The sequence below is a fragment of the Sinocyclocheilus anshuiensis genome, unplaced genomic scaffold (assembly GCF_001515605.1).
Source record: "Sinocyclocheilus anshuiensis isolate Anshui unplaced genomic scaffold, SAMN03320099.WGS_v1.1 scaffold124, whole genome shotgun sequence".
In the NCBI taxonomy this organism is placed as follows: domain Eukaryota; kingdom Metazoa; phylum Chordata; class Actinopteri; order Cypriniformes; family Cyprinidae; genus Sinocyclocheilus; species Sinocyclocheilus anshuiensis.
This window is the reverse complement of record NW_015554082.1, coordinates 622,220-645,890: the sequence shown is the minus strand read 5'-3', so window position 1 is coordinate 645,890 and position 23,671 is coordinate 622,220. Positions and strand designations below refer to the sequence as shown.

General features: G+C 36.5%; 1 protein-coding gene and 1 long non-coding RNA gene across 3 annotated transcripts in view; one reads left to right on the top strand and one right to left on the bottom strand.

Moving 5' to 3' along the window:
• LOC107669078 (uncharacterized) overlaps positions 1–19,633 on the bottom strand; it is a 103,935-nt gene extending 84,302 nt beyond the window's left edge. For both annotated transcript variants that reach the window (XR_001631946.1, XR_001631947.1), the window contains exon 1: positions 19,602–19,633. This is a non-coding gene — a long non-coding RNA (uncharacterized LOC107669078). The remainder of the gene's footprint in view (positions 1–19,601) is intronic.
• On the top strand, positions 1,693–16,271 carry elovl6 (ELOVL fatty acid elongase 6). The gene is made up of 4 exons (XM_016461174.1): positions 1,693–1,966; positions 12,110–12,241; positions 13,166–13,317; positions 15,144–16,271. Exons 1-4 carry the CDS (start codon positions 1,884–1,886, stop codon positions 15,575–15,577), a joined length of 801 nt encoding a protein of 266 aa, XP_016316660.1. The 5' UTR covers positions 1,693–1,883; the 3' UTR covers positions 15,578–16,271.
• Positions 19,634–23,671: the final 4,038 nt, after the last annotated feature.

Below are 23,671 nucleotides of genomic sequence, written 5' to 3'. Positions count from 1 at the left end.
AAGGCATCAGAGATAAAGGGCCTGAGCACTGTTTCACTGTGCACAGTAACTTTTTGTAGTAGTGTATTTCTCAACAACAAAAAAAGTTGTGAATTTCTCTATCCTCCCTTGTTATTGTGTTGCTGTGATATTTACAATAACTGGAGATTATCAGCAGTGTTCTTCAACTAAGTGGCTTATTTAATCAAACATTTAAACAAACAAAAATGTATGTACAGGTTAAAGTAAACTGTGATATTCTTTGTTATAACATTTTAATGTAAGATTAAATGTATAATTTAACTGATAACTTAACTGCTTTAGGTGACACACCTCTGGATGGTATCGGCCAAGCCCATATGCATATCTAAGAAACCAGTTAATTTCTGTGGATTTTTTTTTCCACGCCAGAGCAGACAAAGAAATCCTCTCTCCTCTAGGTGTTGGCTCAGACCTTTTACCTTTATTCTACTACTGTGACCCGGCCCATCACAGTCCCAGCACCAACAACTGAAGCATAATTATGTTTTTTTGGCAAAAAGAACGAGCATCCGTCAACACCAGATATTGTTTTGTGAACGATAATCTAAATTGGAAATAGCTGATTTTTAGAAATCACCCTGAATTTCAGGCAGGCAGGAATCATGTCATGAACGTTATTTAAAAAAAAGTCTGGGGTCAGTATTATTTTTTTAAAGAAATTAATACTTTTATTCAGCAAGGAATTCAAATTAAATAGATAAAAGTGACCGTAAAGACATTTATAATGTTAGATTCTGTTTCAAATAAATGCTGTTCTTTTTAACTTTGTTCATCAAAGGATCATATTCTTTATATTTTTATACTATTTGTTTATCTTACAGGTTTTCTTTAAAAATATAAATAAATACCTAAATATATATTTTTATTTATATATTATATATTACTTATATATGTGACCCTGGAGCACAAAACCAGTCATAAGTCACACGAGTATATTTGTAGCAATAGCCAAAAATACAATGTATGGGTCCAAATTATCGATTTTACTTTTATGCCAAAAATCATTAGGATATTAAGTAAAGATCATGTTCCTTGAAGATATTTTGTAAATTTCCTACCGTGAATATATCAAAACTTAATTTTTGATTAGTAATATGCATTGCTAAGAACTTCATTTGGACAACTTTAAAGGCAATTTTCTGAATAGGCTATTTTGATTTTTTAGCACCCTCAGATTCCAGATTTTCAAATATCTCGGCCAAATATTGTCCTATCCTAACGAACCATACATCAATGGAAAGCTTATTTAGGCTATTCAGCTTTCAGATGATGTATACATCTCAATTTCAAAACATTTACTCTTATGACTGGTTTTGTGGTTCCGGGTCACACATATTAAATATTTTAATGGTGCTACATTAGTCAAACATAATAGAAGGTAGGCTAATACATTTTAAGTGAAGTCAAATGAAATGTTAGAGAACATATAAGAACTGCCTGAGAGTCTGTTAGAAACCCCTGCAGATGATGGATTAGTTTCGTTCAGTTGTTAGTCTGCTGATTTATTTTCACAAATAAAGACTGCCCAGTCTGAACATCGTTTATGAATGTATGCCAAAGGTCACCGCAGTCTGGGATGACGACAGCTCAGGAGGATGCATCAGATCTACGGCATTAGGACCGCGCGCTGCGCTCCTCTTCCTCAGAAGAGAGGAGGGCGTATGCCGCTGGCACGGGCTGAGAGTCAAATAGGCTGACATTCGAGAACAACTCAACGGTGTGCTGGGGGTGGCAAGAGCGATGCGAGGGCAAGGCTGGAGCTGAGCCTGCGAGACATAGCTAGGATATCCGTCAAACTGAGCTCATTTAGTCGCCAAAGAAAGCCTAACGTTCTACAGTAAGCGTTTAAAGGACGAGAGACCATGTCGGTGCTGGCTTTGCAAGAATACGAATTCGAGAGGCAATTCAATGAAGATGAAGCCATTCGATGGATGCAGGAGAACTGGTACAGTAGCTCTGATGCATGATAAATAAGCCGGACCATAATAATCACAGCTATGATGCCGACAAAGCCGTTCATCAGATAGCGTGTACAATCAGACAGCGTGTTTGCACTGACTGACTATCATATTAAACATCTGAACCATGCATTAAGCCGAACGCTTAAAAACCGTCGGGGGACTCTTGCAAGTCACTGGCAGGTACCATCCAGACCACGATGCACAGTGTGATTCCCCCTCTCGAGACTCAACAATATTGTTTCGGCATTGCGTTCTATTTAATAACACAAATGATCTAGCCTACGTGTAATGAGCGGTGCAATATTTGAAGATCGCTGCACTCTTAACTTAATCCGATTCAAAGCCTATTCAATGTGATGCTCTGCTTATGTCCCTCGTGACATTTGGAACTTTCATCCTCCACGATGCCGCACGGCTTCTATCTTTATTTGAAAGACATGATTTTTTTTCGTAAACAAAACTGAATGTGTGTTTCAAAGCGGTGTATCCAGCCTTGAATAGCGCTTGCCCAAAGTAGCGATGTCCGATTCGGGAAAGATTCGTTCTTTTAGAGTCGGATCTTTCCAATAAATCGGTTGAACCGATTCACAAAACTGGTTTAAAAAGCTTTGCTCACGAATCGGACTGAATTGGCGGTTCTGGAGTCTACAACTAACCGAATCATTCTCCTCCGAACATGTCTGATTCGTTATGAGATATGAACTGACTCGGGTGAATTGTTTGACTAATAGGACGACAAGGTACAACAAGCAGAAATGTTGCATTATCAACATGTGTTACTTGATTTTGTGACAGCTAGGCTACACACACACATCTAGCATAAAGGCTCTTATTAATAAAACATAATTAAAAACGTAATACAGGAATAGGCCTATATAAACACGGATAGCCTACGTTTTTATTGAAACGTTAAAGTTAGGCTACGCCGGTTTGTAAGGGACTACGTGGTGACAATCACGCCATGACGTAAAAGATTTGTTTTGAACCGTTTTTTAAACGAATCGTTCAACAGAGCCGATTCGCGGAAATGAGTCGGACTTCCCCATCACTAGCTCAAATCCTAGCCTAGCCCACAATCATTGTAGCAAAAATGTGAACGCCATAATACAGGTAATCATATGGAATCAGACAGAGACATGCAAGCAAAGCGTTATTACATTCGCTGCATAGGATTTTATAAATGGTCTTTATAAAATCTATCTATACATAGCTAGGTGCATGTGCATTATTCTGTGATGTGACATGTGGCCAAGTATGGTGACCCATACTAGGAATTAGTGTAGTTCTAATTAGTTCTGTAGTTATTGGCAGAAATCATCGCTGGTTTTGTGCATTTGCCACGTTTCCCTGCTTGGAAACTGTAGCGCTTGTTTAAAGTATCAGACACGGTAACGTCAACACGATTACTCGCTATGGATCAATTTCACGCTTTTGTAATTATGTAGCGCGTTTGGAGACGGAGAAGTGAGGCTGGTGTAGAATTCATAGCAGCTAACCAATGGGATGCGGTTGTTGATGTCTGCTGACACACATTTGACCAATCACGTTTCCGCGTCATTGGCTGACTTCTCGGGGTTGCTTGCATCACATCTATCATCTTGTGTCCTCCTGTGAGGAGAAACATCTACTGTCCTGAACGTACCGTTAGTTTGAGGTTTAATAATTCTGTCTGTTTTGTTGATTAGGCTATTTCAGCCTGTTTTTGATCACTTAAGAGTGTCTTTTGCTTGTGTGTTTAACTGTTTAAAACACTGAAATGCAGATTTAAAGGCATAGTTAACCCAAACACTACAATTCTTTATTAGTCATTATTTACACTCAAATCATTTTTCATACACTTTCCAGTACTTATTAACTTCCATGGAGCACCAAAAATGATTTCAGGCAGACTGACAAACTCAGTCACCATTCACTTTCATTAAATGGGAAAAAATTATGCAGCGATAGTGAATAACTGTCATTCTGCCTGACTCCTCCTTTTGTGTTCCACAGAATAAAGTCATACCAATATGAGAGTAGTAGCCTAAATGATGACAAATCTTCCATTTTTTGAGTGAACTATCACTGTAAGACAAAATAAATAAATAAATACCAGAGACACATTTATAGACAGACACCTGACAATTCAGCACAGGCTTGTTACCACACTTCCCTCCAGGTATTTAGTTAACTTACAACCATCACAAGTTCTGTGGTTTCATAATACTTGTAGTCACATAACTTTATGAGTAAGACTAAGATAATGGCCCTCTCTGTTGTCTAGTTGTTGTTGTTGTTTCAATTTTATTCATCTCGTAGCTACAACTGTTCTTTTTTTTCTAAATGAGTTTAATGCTTTTGTCTTTATATGCACTTCCTACCGGTGTAACCGAATATGTAATTACCCAATCTACTAAATGCATGCCCTCCTTTTGTAATGTAATTTAACATCCTGTATATTTCTATAGCATGTTGTAGTAGCTCCATAAAGATCAGTGCGTTAAAATCTTAGATATCTAACAACCAAATGGTCATTCAGCTGAGTGAGGGGATGAACAAAGGGGTTAAATACCAATTAGCTGTATTACTCAGCATTTTTAAGACTATAGATCAGCCTGGTAATTCACATTGCCTCCTTTGCATTCAAGGCTAATGCATAGAAACAGAGACTAAACATTTGCTTGAAAAGCATTTTTCACAACCCCTCCCCTGTTCTCATTTAAAAAGCAACTGCGAGCGCGTGTCTCTGCTTTAATAATCCCACGTTCTGCTCTGTGATGAATGACTGCAACACCACAGGATCCTTTCGTACATCTTCCTGATGATCAGGCAAACAGACTGTCAGCTTTGATAAGCAATTCTTGAATTATTTATGCTAGGCAAGCACAGGTGCTTCTACACAGACTATAGAGTTTCCAGATCTTTTAAATTAATAAATAAGAGTAAATATATGAGTATATTGAGTATATGAGTATATGAATAGATTGTTGCAATAGTCATGAAAATATGTTTTTACAAATCTCACTCCAACAGGTACTTCTGCATTTCAGTGGCTGTGCCGGTGCTCATATATATTCAGCATATGTAGCAATAAATGTGTGTACGTGCATTTTACAGGCCATGTACGTGTTATGTAAAACATGACTTTACTAAAATTAGTTCATTAATATTTGACAGTGCTGAATCATACCTGCTAGACAGACAGCCATATTGGCATCCGTTCTTGCCATTTTAAATAAATAAATACATACATTTATTAGAAATATACATTTTTCATTTATATTATCTGTTCGAATAAGAATTAATTTTATTATAAAGTTATTATCAATTAATAGGTTTCAATGGTTATATAGAATACAGAACTGAAACTTGCATAATATATATATTTTTTATGTGGGTTGCTAATACTTGTTTTTTTGATTGGCAAAACAATTCTCAGCGAAGATCAGTAAGACAGAGCTGCCATAGCTTATGCAATGTGCCACGTTTCGTGTTGGTCTGGTTTGACCAGAGAGAATTAGCCTCAGTGTGTTGTCAAAAGACCCGGTATTTCGGTACCAAGTCGGTACTAAAAAAATGAAAACGTTACGGTACCAGGTTTTCTTAAGTACCGGTGGTACCGAGTACCCGGTCAACCCGGTTCTTGATGCGCTAAACGAAATCTATCCTCTTCCAGTGTTGCCAAGTCCGCGGTTTTCCCGCGGAGTTGGGCTGCTTTAACACTGTTGCCGCGGGTTGTTTTTCATGTCCGCGAGTTGAAAAACGACCCAATTAACGTGATATTTAGGCCCTGAAATGCGAATTTTACCAGGGGAACCCCGCCAAAACACGCGTATTTTATCCCCGGAACGCGATTTTTAACGGGGGACCCCCTCGAAACGCGATTGGGCGGGTTTTGTTGTGAAAACCTGGCAACCACTTCATAAAAGCAGTGGCGAAACCGTGGATTTTCACTGGTATTGGTACCGAATACTGAAATTTTGGTACCGTGACAACACTAGTTGTGAAGATAACCATAGGTCATCTCTAATCTGGGTGTATTTTTATCCTCTATCCTCACTATACTACACTTCCCAAAAGTTTATTTAATTAGCTCTCATTATAAGAGTCTGTCTCTCAAAATAAAGACACAAGCAGACAGGAGGCACAGAAATACTGTGGATAAATAAAAGTGGACTGATTTCCGCACAGACTGCCAGGCTTACATAATAGAGACACATACAGTCGTGGCCAAACGTTTTGGCAGTGATATAAATTTTGTGTTTTGCAAAGTTTACTGCTTCAGTATTTGTAGATTATTTTTACACATGTTTCTATGGTATACTGAAAAACAATGATAAGCATATCATAAGTTTTAAAGGCCTTTATTGGCAATAAAATATAATGAGTCAATATTTACAGTGTTGACTCTTGTTCTTCATAACCTCTAATATTCTAATATTAGCTTCTTGCCTTATTAGTTCTCGGAGATGATCACAATTTGTGGGCTTCTGCTTGTCCACTCGCCTTTTGAGGACTGACCACAGGTTCTCTATGGGATTGAGATCCGGGGAGTTGCCTGGCTACGGATCCAAAATTTCAATGTAATGATCTTCGAGCCACTTCTTTATCACTCTTGCTTTGTGACATGGTGCTCCATCATGCTGGAAAATGCACAGATCATCACCAAATTGCTCATGGATCATTGGAAGAAGTCGCTCTTGCAGGACATTTTGTTCACTGCAGTCAAACCTCTCTCCTTGAAGTTCTTGATGATCCGGTAAATGGTTCTTTCAGGTGCAATATTCTTCGTAGCAATTTCCTTGCATGTGAGGCCATTTTGATGCAAAGCGATGATGGCTGCACGCGTTTCTTTGGAGGTAACCATTGCTAACAAGAACACAATGATTGGAAGCATTCTTCCATCCTTTTATAGCAATCAGGCTGCTCTTTCAAACAAAATTTATGTCACTGCCAAAACTTTTGGCCATGACTGTAGAGTTTCCTGGCACCACAAACCATTGTCCCTGCAATAAATGTTACTTAATACAATCTTATGAATGCAGACAGTCACTTTACTACACCACGCCACTGGCCTTGAGAGATTATATTTATAAATAAGATTTGCTTTTCCTGTATTTTTCAACTGACACGTCTAAAAGGTCTTTGACAAAACTTGAAGCCTTTGCCACCCACCACAACTAGGGGCACTTGACAAAAAAAATGTATTTCAAAATTTGACCTCTGAAAGAGCAGTCACCTTGTTTCTATTTTCAATGCGAGTAGCCCCGAAGAAGAGATTGCATTTGATGTTTGGAGAGGGTGGTAGAAAAAAACAAATACCTCTGGCTAAAGCCCTTTCCACATGTCACAAATTATAACATCAGCCATCAGTTTGTTTAGCCTTAGCCATGTTATCGCACTCAGATCTTAAACGCAACAGCAATCAGTAGGGTTAGCCAGAAACTGTTTAGCTAGAAAAATAATCATTTAAATATAAGCCTACATATTATATATTTTTTCAGCTAAAAGTAGTCATTCAGCCCTAAAAGTACAAAAAAAAAATGGTGAAAATGTACTCATCTTCAGGCCATCCAAGATGTAGATGAGTTTGTTTGTTTTGATGAGGATGTTTTTACCAGCTGTTCGGACTCTCATTCTGACGGCACCCATTCACTGCAGAGGATCCACTGGTGAGCAAGTGATGTAATGCTAAATTTCTCCAATTCTGTTTCAATGAAGAAACAAACTCATCTACATATTGGAAGGCACAAGGGTGAGTAAATTCTCAGCATCTTTTCATTTATGGCAGAACTGTTCCTTTAACATGGAATTTTTAAAAAATGGATTGCGTTTGCATGTCCATGTTGAGGTTTCACTCTGACAGAAACCCTTTTCTGTGCTTGTTCAGTTAATTCTACCATCCTGCACTTTTCCAACATTGTGCTGCGTTCGGTTAAATATCACTGAATCTAGCAGAACAGATTCTGCTACCGTCATTAGTCTAAAACTGCTATTAGGCTGCAAAATCCGTTTATTTAGTGGCTCTAAATGACTTGGGAAGCACTTCTAGCCTAAACAGCTTGGGCCAGATGTGAGCCCTTGCAGGTAGCTTCACCATCAGTCTTTGTCCACTACAGGTTTAATGCTCTCAGCTGGAAAAAAAATGAGAGCACAGACAAAAACACAGATGAAGAAGTCAAGGACTTGATGGTCTTGCAATACATAGACCTACTTATTGAAAGTTGATGACGCAGGACCTGAATCTGTTAGGTTTATATAAAATATTTGTTGCTTAGGATATTTCTGTTTTACTACCTTTTTCTGGATCATTTTTGTTGCATTATACGAAAGCTCCGGTAGCTCTGCTTTATTGACATAGTAACAAGGCCAGATGGGAATATTCTCTTGCATCGCCATTGGATGGTCAGTACATTGGATGGTATAAGACGGGGCTTTACTGCATCTGTGTGGCATATGCCACTTACTCAGTCACTCCTCTAGCAGGATATTTGAAATTCTCCCCAAAACGTCTCCAGATAAGGCGCTAATGAAAAGGGAGCGATGCTGTTTTGTCATTCACTGCAGCACAGCTCAAAAACCCATCTGAAAATCAAGCTTTTTAAAATGAATTACCTTGCATGTTCCAAACTGGCAGTTTCTTCACTTCTTTGCTGCATCTAGGGCTGGTCAATATATTGAATACGGGAAATATATTTCAGATTATTTTGTTGGAGATATAAAATTAAGCAACATTGTGAGCACAATGATTTAATGCAATGATTTATTGTCATTCGATGTTTTAATACCAAAAGCTATATATATATATATATATATAGTAAAATATTTCACATTATTCCTGCCTTGGTCAATATAATAAAAAATAAATACAATACAATACAATAAAAAGAAATACATCTTACAGAAACTTTTGAATTGTAGCGTTGGTCAGTACTGATGCTTATTTTTGCTTCTGTGCACAAATCATATAAATGAAAATCAAGTAGGCCTATTCTTCAGTAGTTTATTACGTCAGAAAGATTTGAAATAGGCAGCAATGGCTGTTTGGTCTAAATTATGGTCCCTCTGACTAAAAAAAAAAACACCTGTAAATGAAGAGATATACTGAATATAAAAAAATATGTAAAAAAAAATACCCAGCCCTAGTTGCATCAAATATTTGGTTCTGGCATGATACATAATGACATAAAAAAAAACAGAAATTGGATTACCATTAGCAGCATCTTACTGCCAGCTGTTTTCTCAAGTACAAGCTTCCTGCTAACGGGCACTGTGAAGAAAATGTGTCTGTTAGTGTAAGCAGTCACACCCAGTGCATTTAACTGATTTGTAACCAGAAACAAGATTTCAGTCATCCAATAACACTGATAAATTGGTCCAATAAAATATGTGAATACTGTTGCAGCCTCCCTTTGTACACAAAGAACAATGCAATGACAAGTCAAGGTTGGAGGGGGGGCTGTATGCACAGAATGGACTCACTGTTCTGAGCAGAGTGAGGTCAGTGTTTCTCACATCCAGTAGGCAGAAAAATAAAAATGATGCTCAGCGTGCTTTCACAACCTACACCCTACTCTTCTTCACACAAAGCCTATAGAGGTCATGTGTAACAAAAAATGACCCAAACAAATTGCTAAATATAAAAAAAGACACTTAGCACTACTTCTACTGCATGAAAAGTTACACCTTCTTTCTTTGCGTGAACATTTGGGCGGCGTTATGCAAATCTTCCCACATAATGATGTAGATACGTGGGGGCGTGTTAGAACAGCCATTTTAGGTAGGCGTGGCTGACTCTTAACTTTTATAAAGAATATCTCTTTGGATTTGAGACTTTAGTCTTTGCAACTTTACAGATCTTCTTTATGCACCAAGAGCTTGTAATACTCAAAAGAGAAAGGAAAAATTGAAATCGCATCATATGACCCCTTTAAGTCTATGTATTATTTGAATTCTGTTGAATAGAGGAATTGTCTAAGACTTTACCCATATACAAATAGGGTAATTAAAACCCAGAAGAAACTCTGGTGCTCCTCGTTCACCGATTTGACTGTAGTTCTTGGAAAGAGAACACACATCATTCTGGAAATGATACTGGCAGGGAGAGACATGGCCCAGTTTTGGCTCATAATGCCAGCTGGATGCTGGACTGGCAAAGTTCCCATCTGGTTGACTTCTGCCATTAACCGAAAAAAATAGCTGTCATTATTAATTAAAGTTTATGTTGTAATATGGATGTGAAACACTTCAATTCACTTTATTTAAAGTATATAAAAACTATATAATGAATAATTTGTTTTATTTGATAATGTTTACTTGATTATGGTGTTAAAATTTAGTTCCTAAAAACAATTGTGATTTTGTTTTTGCTTGTTAATTTATTACTACATGCCATTGTTTTAGTTTAATTTGTAAACATGGTATCAAAATGAGTAGAATCATGAAATCTCTCTCATGTTGGTATACTGAAATTTTGACATTGTGACAATGTTAGGTTTTAAATATTAGTACCCTTGAGCATAATTTTTGTCATTATATGTTTAATAGACATACTTTATGCAGTGATTTCCTAATGGTTTCTCAGGAAACCAGAATGTTTTCTTTTAATTCCGATTACCTAAAAAAATTATTTATTTATTTTTTCCAAAATTTATTTATTGCAAATTAGATTTAGGGGCGATCAGAATGCCCTCAAAATTGAATTAGACTGCACGGTGAATATTTCCAGCTATCAGATAAATGCAGTACAGCGATGCCAGATATTATGAGATCCTAAAAGCATCACAAGCTGTCAAAATAAGCCCAATAAGCTGTTTGTGATGAAAAGCTCCAACAACAGTTTATTTCATTTTGGCAACAGATAAGTGATAAATATAGGATTTAAGAAACAATGGCATATTTATGTAATGTTTGATGCATTTGGACAAAGTTGCTAAACCAAATGGATTACATTCTGAGGTGTATATATCTAAAAATCCTAATGCATCCTATTTGTTTTTTTGTTTGTTTGTTTTTTTACAGAGTACACATTATAAACCAGTATGCAAATATCTAAGACTGGAATTGCGAGCTGGAAAAAGATCTAGCTTTGCTAGTGCTTTTCTGACAGCTACATAACTGCAGTATAATATAGTCAGAATAGTCGCTGGACCAGTTTGCAGGTGGTTGTTTCACCGCATGCAAAGTCTGCAAATTTGACTGTGTTATATCGGGGATGCGTTTCCATACAAAACATGGCATAATTCAGGAAAATGAAAATGCTGTGCTCGTTTTTCTCTGTTAGAATAGAATATTGATTTAAAAAAGACATTTATACTGTTACAAAAGATTTTGATTTAAAATAAATTGCTCTTTTGAACTTTCTATTCATCAAAGAATCTTGAAAAATATATGTTTCCACAAAAATATTAATATTGAAAACAAGAAATGTTTCTTGAGCAGCAGATCTGCATATTATAGAATGATTTCTGCAGCACGATGTGAAACTGACGACTTGAGCAGTGGCTAAAATATTTTTAAATAAAATATAGAAAATATTACTGTTTTTACTGTATTTATGATCAAGTAAATACATCCTCGGTGAGCATAAAAGACATCAAAACAAAACATAAAAAAAATATTGGGTAACACTTTTTTTAAGGTGTCCTTGTTACACATATTACATGTACTTACTATTATAATAACAATTAAATATGCATAATTACATGCAAGTAACCCTAAGCCAAACCCTAATCCTAACCATATAGTAAGTATATGTAGTTAATTAATATTACTCAGTACTTAAATGTATAATTACACTGACTGTAACAAGGACACCTTAAAATAAAGTGTAACCAAATCTTGTTAGTGTACATATGAATATATAGTTTGGATAAAATTATATGCTAAATAACCACTTATATACAGCATATAGGTTTCATAGTTTGTTCTGATATTTTAAAAATATATAAAATTATTTTTTAAAAATACTGATGTAGTCTGACTTGGAATATGCTTCAAATTTAAACCTCAGTCACTTATATAAAATTGGAAATTCATCAAAATGACAGGTCATCATGAAAATATACTGTGAGCAGAAGGTCACGCTAAAGGTTGACGTGAACGTTTCTTTGGACTTTACTCATTTTATGCCATCTCATTCCTTACAGGAAGAAGTCCTTCCTCTTCTCTGCGCTCTACGCTGCCTGCATACTTGGTGGGCGGCATGTAATGAAACAAAGGGAGAAGTTTGAATTGAGGAAACCTTTAGTACTATGGTCTTTAACACTTGCAGCCTTCAGGTAAATATGTCTATAGGTAAATGGGTCATGGATCATGCATGCAAATGTTTAAGGGTGTATCTATGGGTGTTACATGCATCTATCCATTTGCCTACAACACCTGTTAATGCTAAAACATATTTGCTTACTTAACACACTGCAGTGCTATAAGTGATGGAAATTAAAATGTAACATGTAAATTAACAATATGTAAAGAAATAACCCATGTAGGCCATTATTCATAGAGATAGGCCTATTTCTTAAGCTTTTACGGCACATTAAATCAGACGTCATAATGCAATGGCAGTGCAAGATAAAACCAGTTTGCTAACAGATTATAGTTTAAAATACTTAAATCAGTCAGAATGAAAAGACACTTCACATTTCTATGATGTGCACTTTGTGTTTAAAGTGATGCCATTTTGCACATTACAATACACTGTAGTGAATACTGTGCATTTATAAATTGTTTCATGTTTTAGCAGATTAATGGTGTGCATTATAGCCAGAAAAACAAGCCACTTCCTCGTTCCAAGTTACTTCATAAAGACCTGCATATATGGTACATAAGAGGCCTGCATAAATAATTTCATATTGAGCTTGCACCTTAACATGTCGTCTAACTTAACGATGTAAAATATCTCCCTCTTCTATGTGTGGAGATCAGCACTATAGTGACTGTAGAAAGGTGGTGAGACAGACTACATCGCACTTCCAGGTTTATCACATGATCCGGCCTTTGGCAGCCACTATAAAAAACCTAAAACTGGAACCTGAGTGCCAAGTAACTGCCCAGCCACACCATGTAAAGTGTCAATAAATAAGCACACCCAATAAAAAATAAAGCATCGTTAGCCTTAGTAGTCCTAACAGTTCAATAAAGCATATACCATTTTGTATCTGATTTAAAGTGTCTCTTTTGTTTTGTTGCACATCCTTCTTCAGTATATTTGGTGCCATCAGAACTGGAGGCTACATGATGAACATCTTGATGACCAAAGGCCTAAAGCAGTCAGTGTGCGATCAGAGTTTCTACAACGGACCAGTCAGCAAGTTCTGGGCCTATGCTTTTGTCCTCAGCAAGGCACCTGAACTAGGTGAGATTATATGTCTATAGGTCCCATTTTATTTCAGTTTCATAGGTTAAGATTTAAGCTATTTTATATATTTGTTCGTTAAGTACCTCTCAATATTTTTTCGTACAAAATTTTCGTGTCAATTTTGAATATTTAATTTAGCAATTTTTTCCACTTAGAGTTTATCATTAAAAACAAAAATGTAATAATACTGCTACATGAAGTCTTTACAAAATCTCAAAATGAACATACATTTTTCATACTGCACATAAACGTATGATGCCTATATTAACTTGTAGCATTTAAATTATTGCTTTCCTTACTTTGTGATGCATTTTTAGTTCATTAAAACAAAACAGTTTTTTTTTTAAATCTGCCACAAAAATAGTTCTTGGTTATAATTTTAAATCATTTTATTACCAGTACATGCTTTTTTTTTTAAAGGTATAAATCTCAATACCACAAAACTTGAGTATCATCAACCTGAAAACATAAAACTGCTATCAAATTTCTGCATCACAGCACAGGCACAGTGTTATATACAGTATATATAAAATTAAAATTGAATTTTCATGTTTTTTACTCCCGACAAGCATACTTAAGTTTGAGTACTCCTAGTCATATTGTAAACTAATAATATACATGCAGATACAAATTTACACCTACTACTTGTATAAAAGAGTGGGATCTCTTTAAATTAATACGTAGACCATTTTTTAGGAATGCTTTATCCATATAAAGCAAAATTCTGTGTAATTCTCTATTCTCACATTGTGGGTCCCGAAAACAACAGTTTATGTTAATATAGGACCATGGCAAAGTATAAACAGTTGTAACCACATTACAAGAGTTCCCAAATCCTCAACTCCATTTAAAACAGCTGTAATCCTTTAACACAGAAAAAAATTAAGTTCAGTTAAATACGTTCTGCCTCCTCAATGTAGCTTGCTCCAGTGACAAAGCACTACTGAGAAGCCTAGTGTTCATCTGCATGAATATAATTGGTTGTGAAAGCGTAACAGAATTTGTTAGCATGAACCTTGCAGCGTAACCCCAAGTCTAGAAATCTAGGATAGTGGATCTATTTTCCGCCTGCCTGGGCCTATTGTGTTTGTCATGTCCTGCTGGTTAGTGGGTTACCAGGCCTATTGCAGAGACAAAAAGACAGCACTGAGACAACGTGAGGAACCTCCTAGGCACAGGCCAAGCATAATGGGTCATGATGTCCTGTTCACTGATGTACAGCAGGAGACATAGCAACATATATAGACTTTTGACCAGCTGCACTTGCCCTCTGATATTAATTTATGGACAATTTAAAGTTAACCAAGTTAAATAAATGATCTGTCTTAATAGAGTGCATACATTTTTATACACATTTTAAGAATGCTCATCTTGCTGTTTCTATCCCGCATTTTTTCAATGCTATATCCTACGCAACATCATTAGCTGGGCTTCACTAACAGTTGTTTACTTACAACACCTTTAATGACTTAAATTGTAGCTTAAAAACTTTCAATGTCTACACTGTTTGACCTTGTTACATTTAGCCAAATAAAACTTGTTTTGTCTGCTGAATGCATTGGTCAACAACATTGCCCTGATTAGATATTCAAATATTCAAGGTCTAGAACATGCAAGTTCTAACTGAATGCCTTAATCTTTACTCAGTAAATCAACAACATAATACTTTCACCATTTTCAGAACCTAAAGAAAAACAAGATAGCATGTCAAGACAGCCATAGCAACCAGCGTTTATTCACCAAACAATTACGAAATATTTTACTCTCTCTATTCTCTACCTACATTTCTCTCACAATCAGTCTCTTGGCTCTTATCCTTCCAGGAGACACACTATTCATCGTCTTGCGGAAGCAAAAGCTGATTTTCCTGCACTGGTATCATCACATCACAGTTTTGCTCTATTCCTGGTACTCCTACAAGGACATGGTGGCTGGCGGGGGCTGGTTCATGACCATGAACTATCTGGTGCATGCCGTCATGTATTCTTACTACGCTCTACGGGCCGCCGGCTTCAAAATCTCTCGCAAGTTCGCCATGTTCATCACCCTGACGCAGATCTCCCAGATGGTGATGGGCTGCGTGGTCAACTACCTGGTGTATTCGTGGATGCAACAAGGCCAAGAGTGCCCATCCCACGTGCAGAACATTGTGTGGTCGTCCCTCATGTACCTCAGCTACTTTGTGCTCTTCTGCCAGTTCTTCTTTGAAGCCTACATCACCAAGACCAAATCCAATGCAGCCAAGAAAAGCCAATAAATCAAGAAAATGATTAAAAAAATAATTTAATCGAGGAGAGGTGGGGAAAAACTAAATGGACCAATGATTGGTAGTGGATGGATGAGTCTTTACAGTTAGGGCTTATGAACTTGCAGAAGAAAGAAGCAAAGACCATGAGGGGCTACTATCAAAGCTTGTGCATACTGTACTACTAACGTATAGAGCTAAACCTCCCCTCCACTAGGGAAGCTCTATTGAGCTGCACTGAGAAATCATTACGATTATATCAGTTGAACAAAAAAAAAAATGTGTCTTTATCTAATGTTTATGTGCCAAATACAATTCTCTGTATTTAAAAAAAAAAAGTGTATAGATTAAAAAAAAAAGGGATGCAAAATAAATTAAAACAGAATTAAGTCATCAAAATGGACTGGGATATTTTGAAAAAGGAACTTATATGGATAGAATTAATATTTGTGTGGTTATGTCTAAACATTAAATGTTACTGTTGCATTTTTATCTTTATTGATTAGATAGATCGTGTGCGGTAGTTTTGTACGAAAGCCATGTCAATGGAAGACTGGTAAATGTTGAGCTAAAAATGCCACAGTGTGTTCTGTGTTCAGCATCGCAGCACCAAAATTCTCTCAGGTCTTAAGAGTTTTCCATTTGATGTTCATATCATTTTAGAAATAAAAAGAAAACTAAACAAAAAAGCAAAATAGTCAAGGTAGTCAAATAGGCCTGAAATGTTAATGCCATTGGTTTACTCATACACACAAGCAACCACACAAGTAAATAAAAAATAAAATAAAATGAAAGGGGACAAAAAGACCAATGAAGGCCATTTTGAGAGGACACTGGGGCCAAATGATCATCAGAACACCTGAGGCCCTTGTGGAGTATGAATCATCGGACCTCTCTGAATCTGTTTGTTCTGACCTCTGAAAGGCCTGGTCTTCTTCTCATGGCTTAAGGTCATCATTATCATCCATTCCAAAGGCCGATGGCATAGAGAGTCTAGTCCTGCCTAAAGGACCATGAAGTCAAGCATACTTAAACAAAACCTCTATATCACTGTAACAAATCAGAATAATCTCTGTCACTGAATGGTGTCCTTCGTGCTCTTGTGCATTTGCACTGTATACATGTAAAGCATCTATAGACGATTTTAACAAAGAGCCAAGAGTGCTGAAATAATCACGTGTCTGTGTTTTTTCATTCGATTTCTCCTAGTTTACCCTGGTAGGACTGTGTGAGAGATTCTTTCTGGTACATATTTTGCTCTCGACTCTGCAGGAAAGAGATCTGAACTGTCACTCTTGCTGTGAACAGGCTCAGCAACATGCCAGATGGGAGCACTACTGCCTCAGCCACAATGACATAAGACATAAGTTCAGACTGCCCTGGTTTCTAAAGCCATACTAAGCAGCATGTTATGCATGTCTACTAGGTTGGAGCAGTAAAAGAATGACAGAAATGATGCCAACAGACATTTTAAACCATATGGCAATAGTCTGTTGAAAGTACTATGAAATTGCACTGATCAGAGGTCACAGGCCCATTGAAATTTGACACATATATACATCACATAACGCCATATTTGACTGGAAATCTTTGGATGATGTAACTACAGGAGATAAAGTGCAATGAATACTGCCCGTTGTTAGCACTGGATAATATGGATCAAAGTTTGTAGGCATTAGATTTGAAGTCAGTTTGTTGAGTTTTTCCACTACTTGACCTCTAAAAGCTTGTATCTCCAAACAGACCACAAAACCTCATTAGCATTACATTATACACAGCTATTATACTAAGATATTCTTTCACTGTTATGCTCTGGATGTCCATGAAATTCCTACCAGCAGGGCAGAGGTGACAGTTCTAATGACTCCAGAACAGAAATTTACGGGAGCATCTTTTAGACACACTAACACAACATACATTGGATAAAGGTATATGTTAATACCTTGATTATTTTATTTGATATAATTGCTTTTTGGCATTATAAGTATTTTGCATTATTCTTAGACATTGGTTCTCAACCAGGTGACTCCCTAAAGGGCCTTTGCAAACATACAGGAATACTAAGTCTTAAAATGCTTAAAAAACACAAAGATGTATAACATTAGAAGTTCACAGAGCCGTAGTTCACTGACAAGCTAGGCAATATCGCGTTCATAATCGAATGCGATTCATCTGCGATTATGAACGCGATATTGCCTAGCTTGTCAGTGAACTACGACTCAGTGTAGTAAATGCCGCTCCTTCTGAAAGCAGGTGATGGAGATTTACTACCAATCACGGAACCGGCTTTACTGACGAGATGCGCATGACAATCGCATGCGATTAATTGCACAGCACTACATTAAACATAATGTTGCATATGCTTACGTATATCAGTCACGTATCAGCTTATAAGCTTAAAGACTTTGTCTCAGACAAAGCGGGGAGCTGTAGTCAAAAAGGTTTGGCATTTTAAATGAACAAAAAACAAAATGCCAAACAAAAACAGCGACCAATAAATCAAAAGCATCCACCTTATGCAAGTCACATCTACAGTATGCAAAAAAAAATCCCAAGTAACCATTTTAGTGACACAGACACAATAAGGGTATTCTGATCAACTACGTGTGCTTGAATCAGTGTGCATTAGTGCAGAGGTAGTTAGATTTGGAAATCATTTCAACATACTGAAACTGAATGAAATGGGTTTCGTAAATCATTGCTCGTACATATTTTGCATGTTCAAGTATGTTCCACGTGAGTGATCAGAAGTCAGGTCCCTTTACAGTTTTACTTTCCTGTTAATCCAATGCATACTTATTGCTATTGAAACAAGCAAAATCTGGTGAAAAGGTAAAATTACTTAAGTACAAGAAAGAAAACCAATATGTGAAAACTGTTCCATCTAGACAGGCATTATATATATGTGTATTACATATTCTTATGCAATACTTAACCTCATCTATATAATATACAATACTTCCCTAGATAATATGTTCTCTAAAGTCTAGATCTAGTGTCATTGTCAACTGAGATATTTCACTTGTGACATCCAGAACATATATTTCATTCTTATCTTTGCATTTCAGTCACGTGTATGGCAATAAAGTTTATTTGACTCACTCACTGCCCTATGGAGAATGCCACAAAAAGCCTTAGGTCAGATGTGCCATGCTCTGTCTAGCTCACAAAATATCAGTTATCATTTTGAAAGGTCAAAGACTCCACAGACTGTGTGTATGTCAGTCAGGACTGGTACGGGTTTAAAATTGTACTGCTTCCAGACATTTGTGCATAATTCAAATCAAAAAGCAACTGCAATTAAAGAAAATACAAAATCTGCAAAGTTGAAAAAGCTTGCATATAAATACAAATGAATGACTAGCTAATCTCATATATACTTTAAAAAGGGCATACACTATGTAAGTTCAGAATGGAATACTAGCCAACTAACTAAATAGTGTGCACTTTATACAGCCTACTACTTATTAAAAATAGTAAGTGAAACAGCAAATTATTAAAAAAAAAATAATAATAATAATAAAAAGTAGTATGCTACATTGCCACACAACCATGATGTTTAATTTAGTAAGTGACATCCATTCAGAACTTTTTTGATTTTGCATCCAGGAGCCTGATCAAATATGATTTTTTTTTTTAAATCCTCCTCAATATTATGTCTGGTTAAATGACACAGGAAATGGGAGGTCATTTTAAGGACACTGCATTATGGGGAAAAGACCGTTTCATAACCTCATATTCACACTTCCTTGTTACAGTGCTAAAAGACTTAGATCTTTCAAAACGAATAAAAAGTAGGACCAACCAAACGCAACACAAAAACAAATCATCATCATCATTATAAAGCAACTGCACAAGCAACAAATAAAACCTGCCAGCTACAGCAACTTTAGACAATCTCAGTCACAAAAAGTTGTACATATCATTATCAAAAGCAAGCCTAGTAAACTTCTTTTAACTGCATTGTGAGTCACTTCATTGAAAACCTGGGAGGGAATGATAAGAGCACCAAACAAGCACGTGTTTCATAGCTTACCTGTTCCACATGTTCCTCGATGCTCAAAGGACTGTTTACACCTGCAAACGCGTACTCACGCCACCTCTTGACCAATGCTGTTTGACATCGCCCCCTACTGGACAGGTGATACTCATGCAAACTCGCTCTAATTACGAGACATTACTACAGAAACAAATGTATTTTTAAAGTATTTTTCATTGCTGTGCTTTATTGGTGGAAATAATGGTTGTGGATGCAAGATACAAATGCAGCAAGTGAATCTGTAAGTATATATTAATGGTGCATATGGACTGCAGTCTATAAGAAAATTCTATCTTTTTTTTTAAACCTTTTTTTTTTTTTTTTACAAATAATACAAAAAAAATCACAGTACAGTAAATATATGGATTTTTGTTGATTAGTCTTAGTATGTTTGTTTATATATTTCCATTGCACACATATTTATCTCCATTTGCCCTCAAATATGCTACAGTAATGCAATAAGGGTTCATTCATACCTGGATATGACTTAAATGTGGACTTAATCATTTACCCCTCACCAGAAATGTAAATACAAACTAATAGTTCTTCTGAAAATAGTCTTAAAGTTTTATTTTACATAGAACTTGTCGCCTCCATGGGCGCAGACATGTTAAGAAATTAAAAAGTGGTTAAAAGTTGCAAGTGCCAACTTGATTATACATAAAATATATGAAACGTCCAGTATGTAGTATTGAACGCTTTTGTCATTAATTTATAAATTAATCATGACTGAACTGCAATTATCGTATTTCACCAAATGTGTCAGTAACCGATAAATTTGCATATGCATAAAAAAAAATGACAAAGCACGCTTTTTAAGTTGGTATAATAAATTTGTGATAATAACCTTATATTTTCAGACTACATCTATATACTGCATTAGCCATAGACTCTAAATGAGCTCAAACACAACATGGCACTCTCTCAGAGTCCCCAGCTCACGTCTGTCTGACAGCTCTATTAGGGGACTGACGAGCATCCTCGTCGATAGAATTGAGCCTTAAGCACATGTGCCTGTGCCCAAATTCATGCATTATCCCTTGCACTAAATCTACTCAAAGCCTAGCAAAGCAGCACGGCTCTGGGCAGGTCACAGGCCACAAGGGCGCTGCGCTGACCTGGAGGATCAACGATAAAGCCTTTGAGTGGGCATCTAATGCCTTATTTAGTCTCCTCATCTGTGCACCTTTTGGAATCACCACAGACCAACTGCTCCCCTGTCTGATGGGAGGGAAAAGGATGGGGAAAAAAGAATGCTGAAAGCGAGACACTGATCCGTTGTCGCAGGCCAATCGCAAACACCTTTGTTCACATACTTTTCCTCTTTCCCTCTCTCTCTCTCTCGCCGTCTTTCTCTTCCACTCTCAGGTGGATTAGCTCTCTCATCCGTTGATCCCCCCATTTTAATTCCCTACAGCTGAGAGAGGGAGTGTGGCCAGATTGTTTCAGATCCTAATTCACATTTTGTCAGTTGGAAAAAGTGGGAAAGCACGGCTCTTTCCAGGACATATTGAAATTGTAATATTAGGAGGGATGGCTCACTCAGAAATGTAAGAAATGCATTGTTGTCTTATGGTTATATGAGTCATGTACATTTCATGTCCACTGATAATAATTACTTCTATTATTATATAATTTAGTTTATTTAAATTGCATTGATGTCCCTTTGATTCCAGTTTTTTCAGCGTCCATTTTTTCAAATAAGTTGCCCTTGAGTTCAAAATAATGAACAAAAAATATTTTAAAAAGTCAGTATTATCTGTATTAACACCCTATTGTAATAATATAATCTGTATTGACGCCCTATTGAATGTATACTCTATCTGTGCCCTATTGAATGGTTATCTTGTCCTGGGCAGGTCTTAAAATTTGGAAAATAAAACCTCAGATGAACAACAACACATGACATATTGCACCGTGTCATTGTTTATTTAACAAAAATAAAGCCAAAATGGAAAAGCCATGTGTGGAAAAAGTTAAGACACCCTTACTGTTAACTTATTGTAGGAATTAAGAGGGTAATTAGCAGTCAGGCACTGCTAATCAAAAGTATGGGACAAGTATGGCATGTTAGGAAGGCATGCCAGAGGAAAGGCTCTTCTATCTAAAAAAAACATGGCAGCACGGTTTAGGTTTGCAAAATTGCATCTGAACAAACCATAAGACTTCTAAAACAATGTCTTTTGAACAGGTTTGGTGAAAACCTAAAGAGCACATCAGCACCTCATAGCAAAAGTCACACATGCTGGTGGACGGCTGATGATTTTGGGCTTGTAGCCACAAGACCTGGGCACCTCACAGTCATTGAATCGACCATGACCTCTTCTGTATACCAAAGTATTCTAGAGTCAAATGTGAATTGAGTTGCCCATGAACTCCTCTGTATACCAAAGTATTCTAGAGTAAAGTGTGAGGCCATCCGTCTTGACAGCTAAAACTTGGCCAAAATTGGGTCATGCAACAGGACAGTGATCCCAAGCACACCAGCAAATCTACAACAGAACGGCTGGAAAGAAAAGAATCAAGGGGTTGCAATAGCCCAGTCAAAGTCCAGACCTGGACATCCTGACTGAAATGCTGTGGCGAGAGCTGTGCATAATAATCAATAAACAATCAATAAACTGGAGCAACGTTGTAAAGAAGAGGGGGCCAGAATTCCTCCAGAAAGATGTAAGAGACTGATAAAGTCATACAGAAAATGATTACTTCAAGTCATTTCTGCTAAAAATGGATCTGAATCATAGGGTGTCCTAACTTTGTCACACATGGCTTTTACATCTTGGTTTTATTTTTGTTAAATAAATAATGACACGGTGTTACATGTCATGTGATGGTTCATCTGAGGTTTTATTTTCCACATTTTAAGACCTGCGTAGGACCAAATGAAAAACAAATATATTTGTGGGATTTTTGGTATGATTTTTTTCTCTTCACGTTTTTTTTTTTTTTTTTGCTGTTTAGTGCAAATGAGGCTTAGGACATGATGCACAATGAGCTTCAGATTCTCTTGTTTTATTTTGAGATGTCTATATTTTACAGTTAGGTTATAAATATGCATATACAACATCACATCAATTACAAGGAAAAAGAAGCTGAAAAAGTTAAGAGAGTACAAAAGGCATCAGGTCAGATGTTATTATGTCTGGTCTAATTTATTACATTGTCCTTCAGCGTCCTTGTTCTGGGCTTTTGGTTCAAAATAGCAGATGTAGGTTAAAACCTTATAATCCCAGCATATACATTGGCTGTTAGTTAGATGGAAATAAAGATATAGCTTGCTGCTTTTATTTTCCCATGATGTCTTAGAATATCTGTGAGACATTTGACTGAGGACAGGCAGAGAGGAATCTGACCTACTAAACTTTCCTGTTCTTGAATAATTAAAGCATGATTCATTCACTAATCTGAAACCTTAATTCATTTAAATATTGTATTTCGAGTTTGGTTTATATCTTTTTGATACCAAATGTTATCTAATGTTTTGGTACCTGAGGTTTTAATAGTTGGTTCATAGTAGGATGTGTTTTATGTAGTAATCTCTTTGTGAGGCCACTGCTGATATTAGCAGGTTCAGATATGCCATTGAAATGTTATTCTTATACCACCTGAAGCAAAATAGGCCAAGTACATGTTATTTTCTGCTCACAAAGCAGGATGTGTTTCTCCATTTTCTCTTCGCTACCTCAAACCAACTGTGCTCCATTATTAAAACAATGACCGTTTTCTCAACTATAATACAAAGTTCAATATAAGATCCTACTCAGCAAAAAGAAGAATATCTTTACAATTTACAGAGCTATGTAATTGGATTCTATGTCTAATGGCTCATAGGTGACAATAAACAGCAACGTTAAAAGCAGAAAAACAAGACTCTCTTTAGATGACCTACATTCATGATCTCAACACATTCTATAGCTCTTATGTATTGCATAAAACCATTTGAGGGATGTGCAAATCTCCTTACTTCAACAAATAGTGTCCAGGTAGTAACCTACTTTTGTATGAAATCTGTTGACAAAAAACTGGTGCAACTTGAATGTGAAATCTTGTTCAAACAACATTTTTTT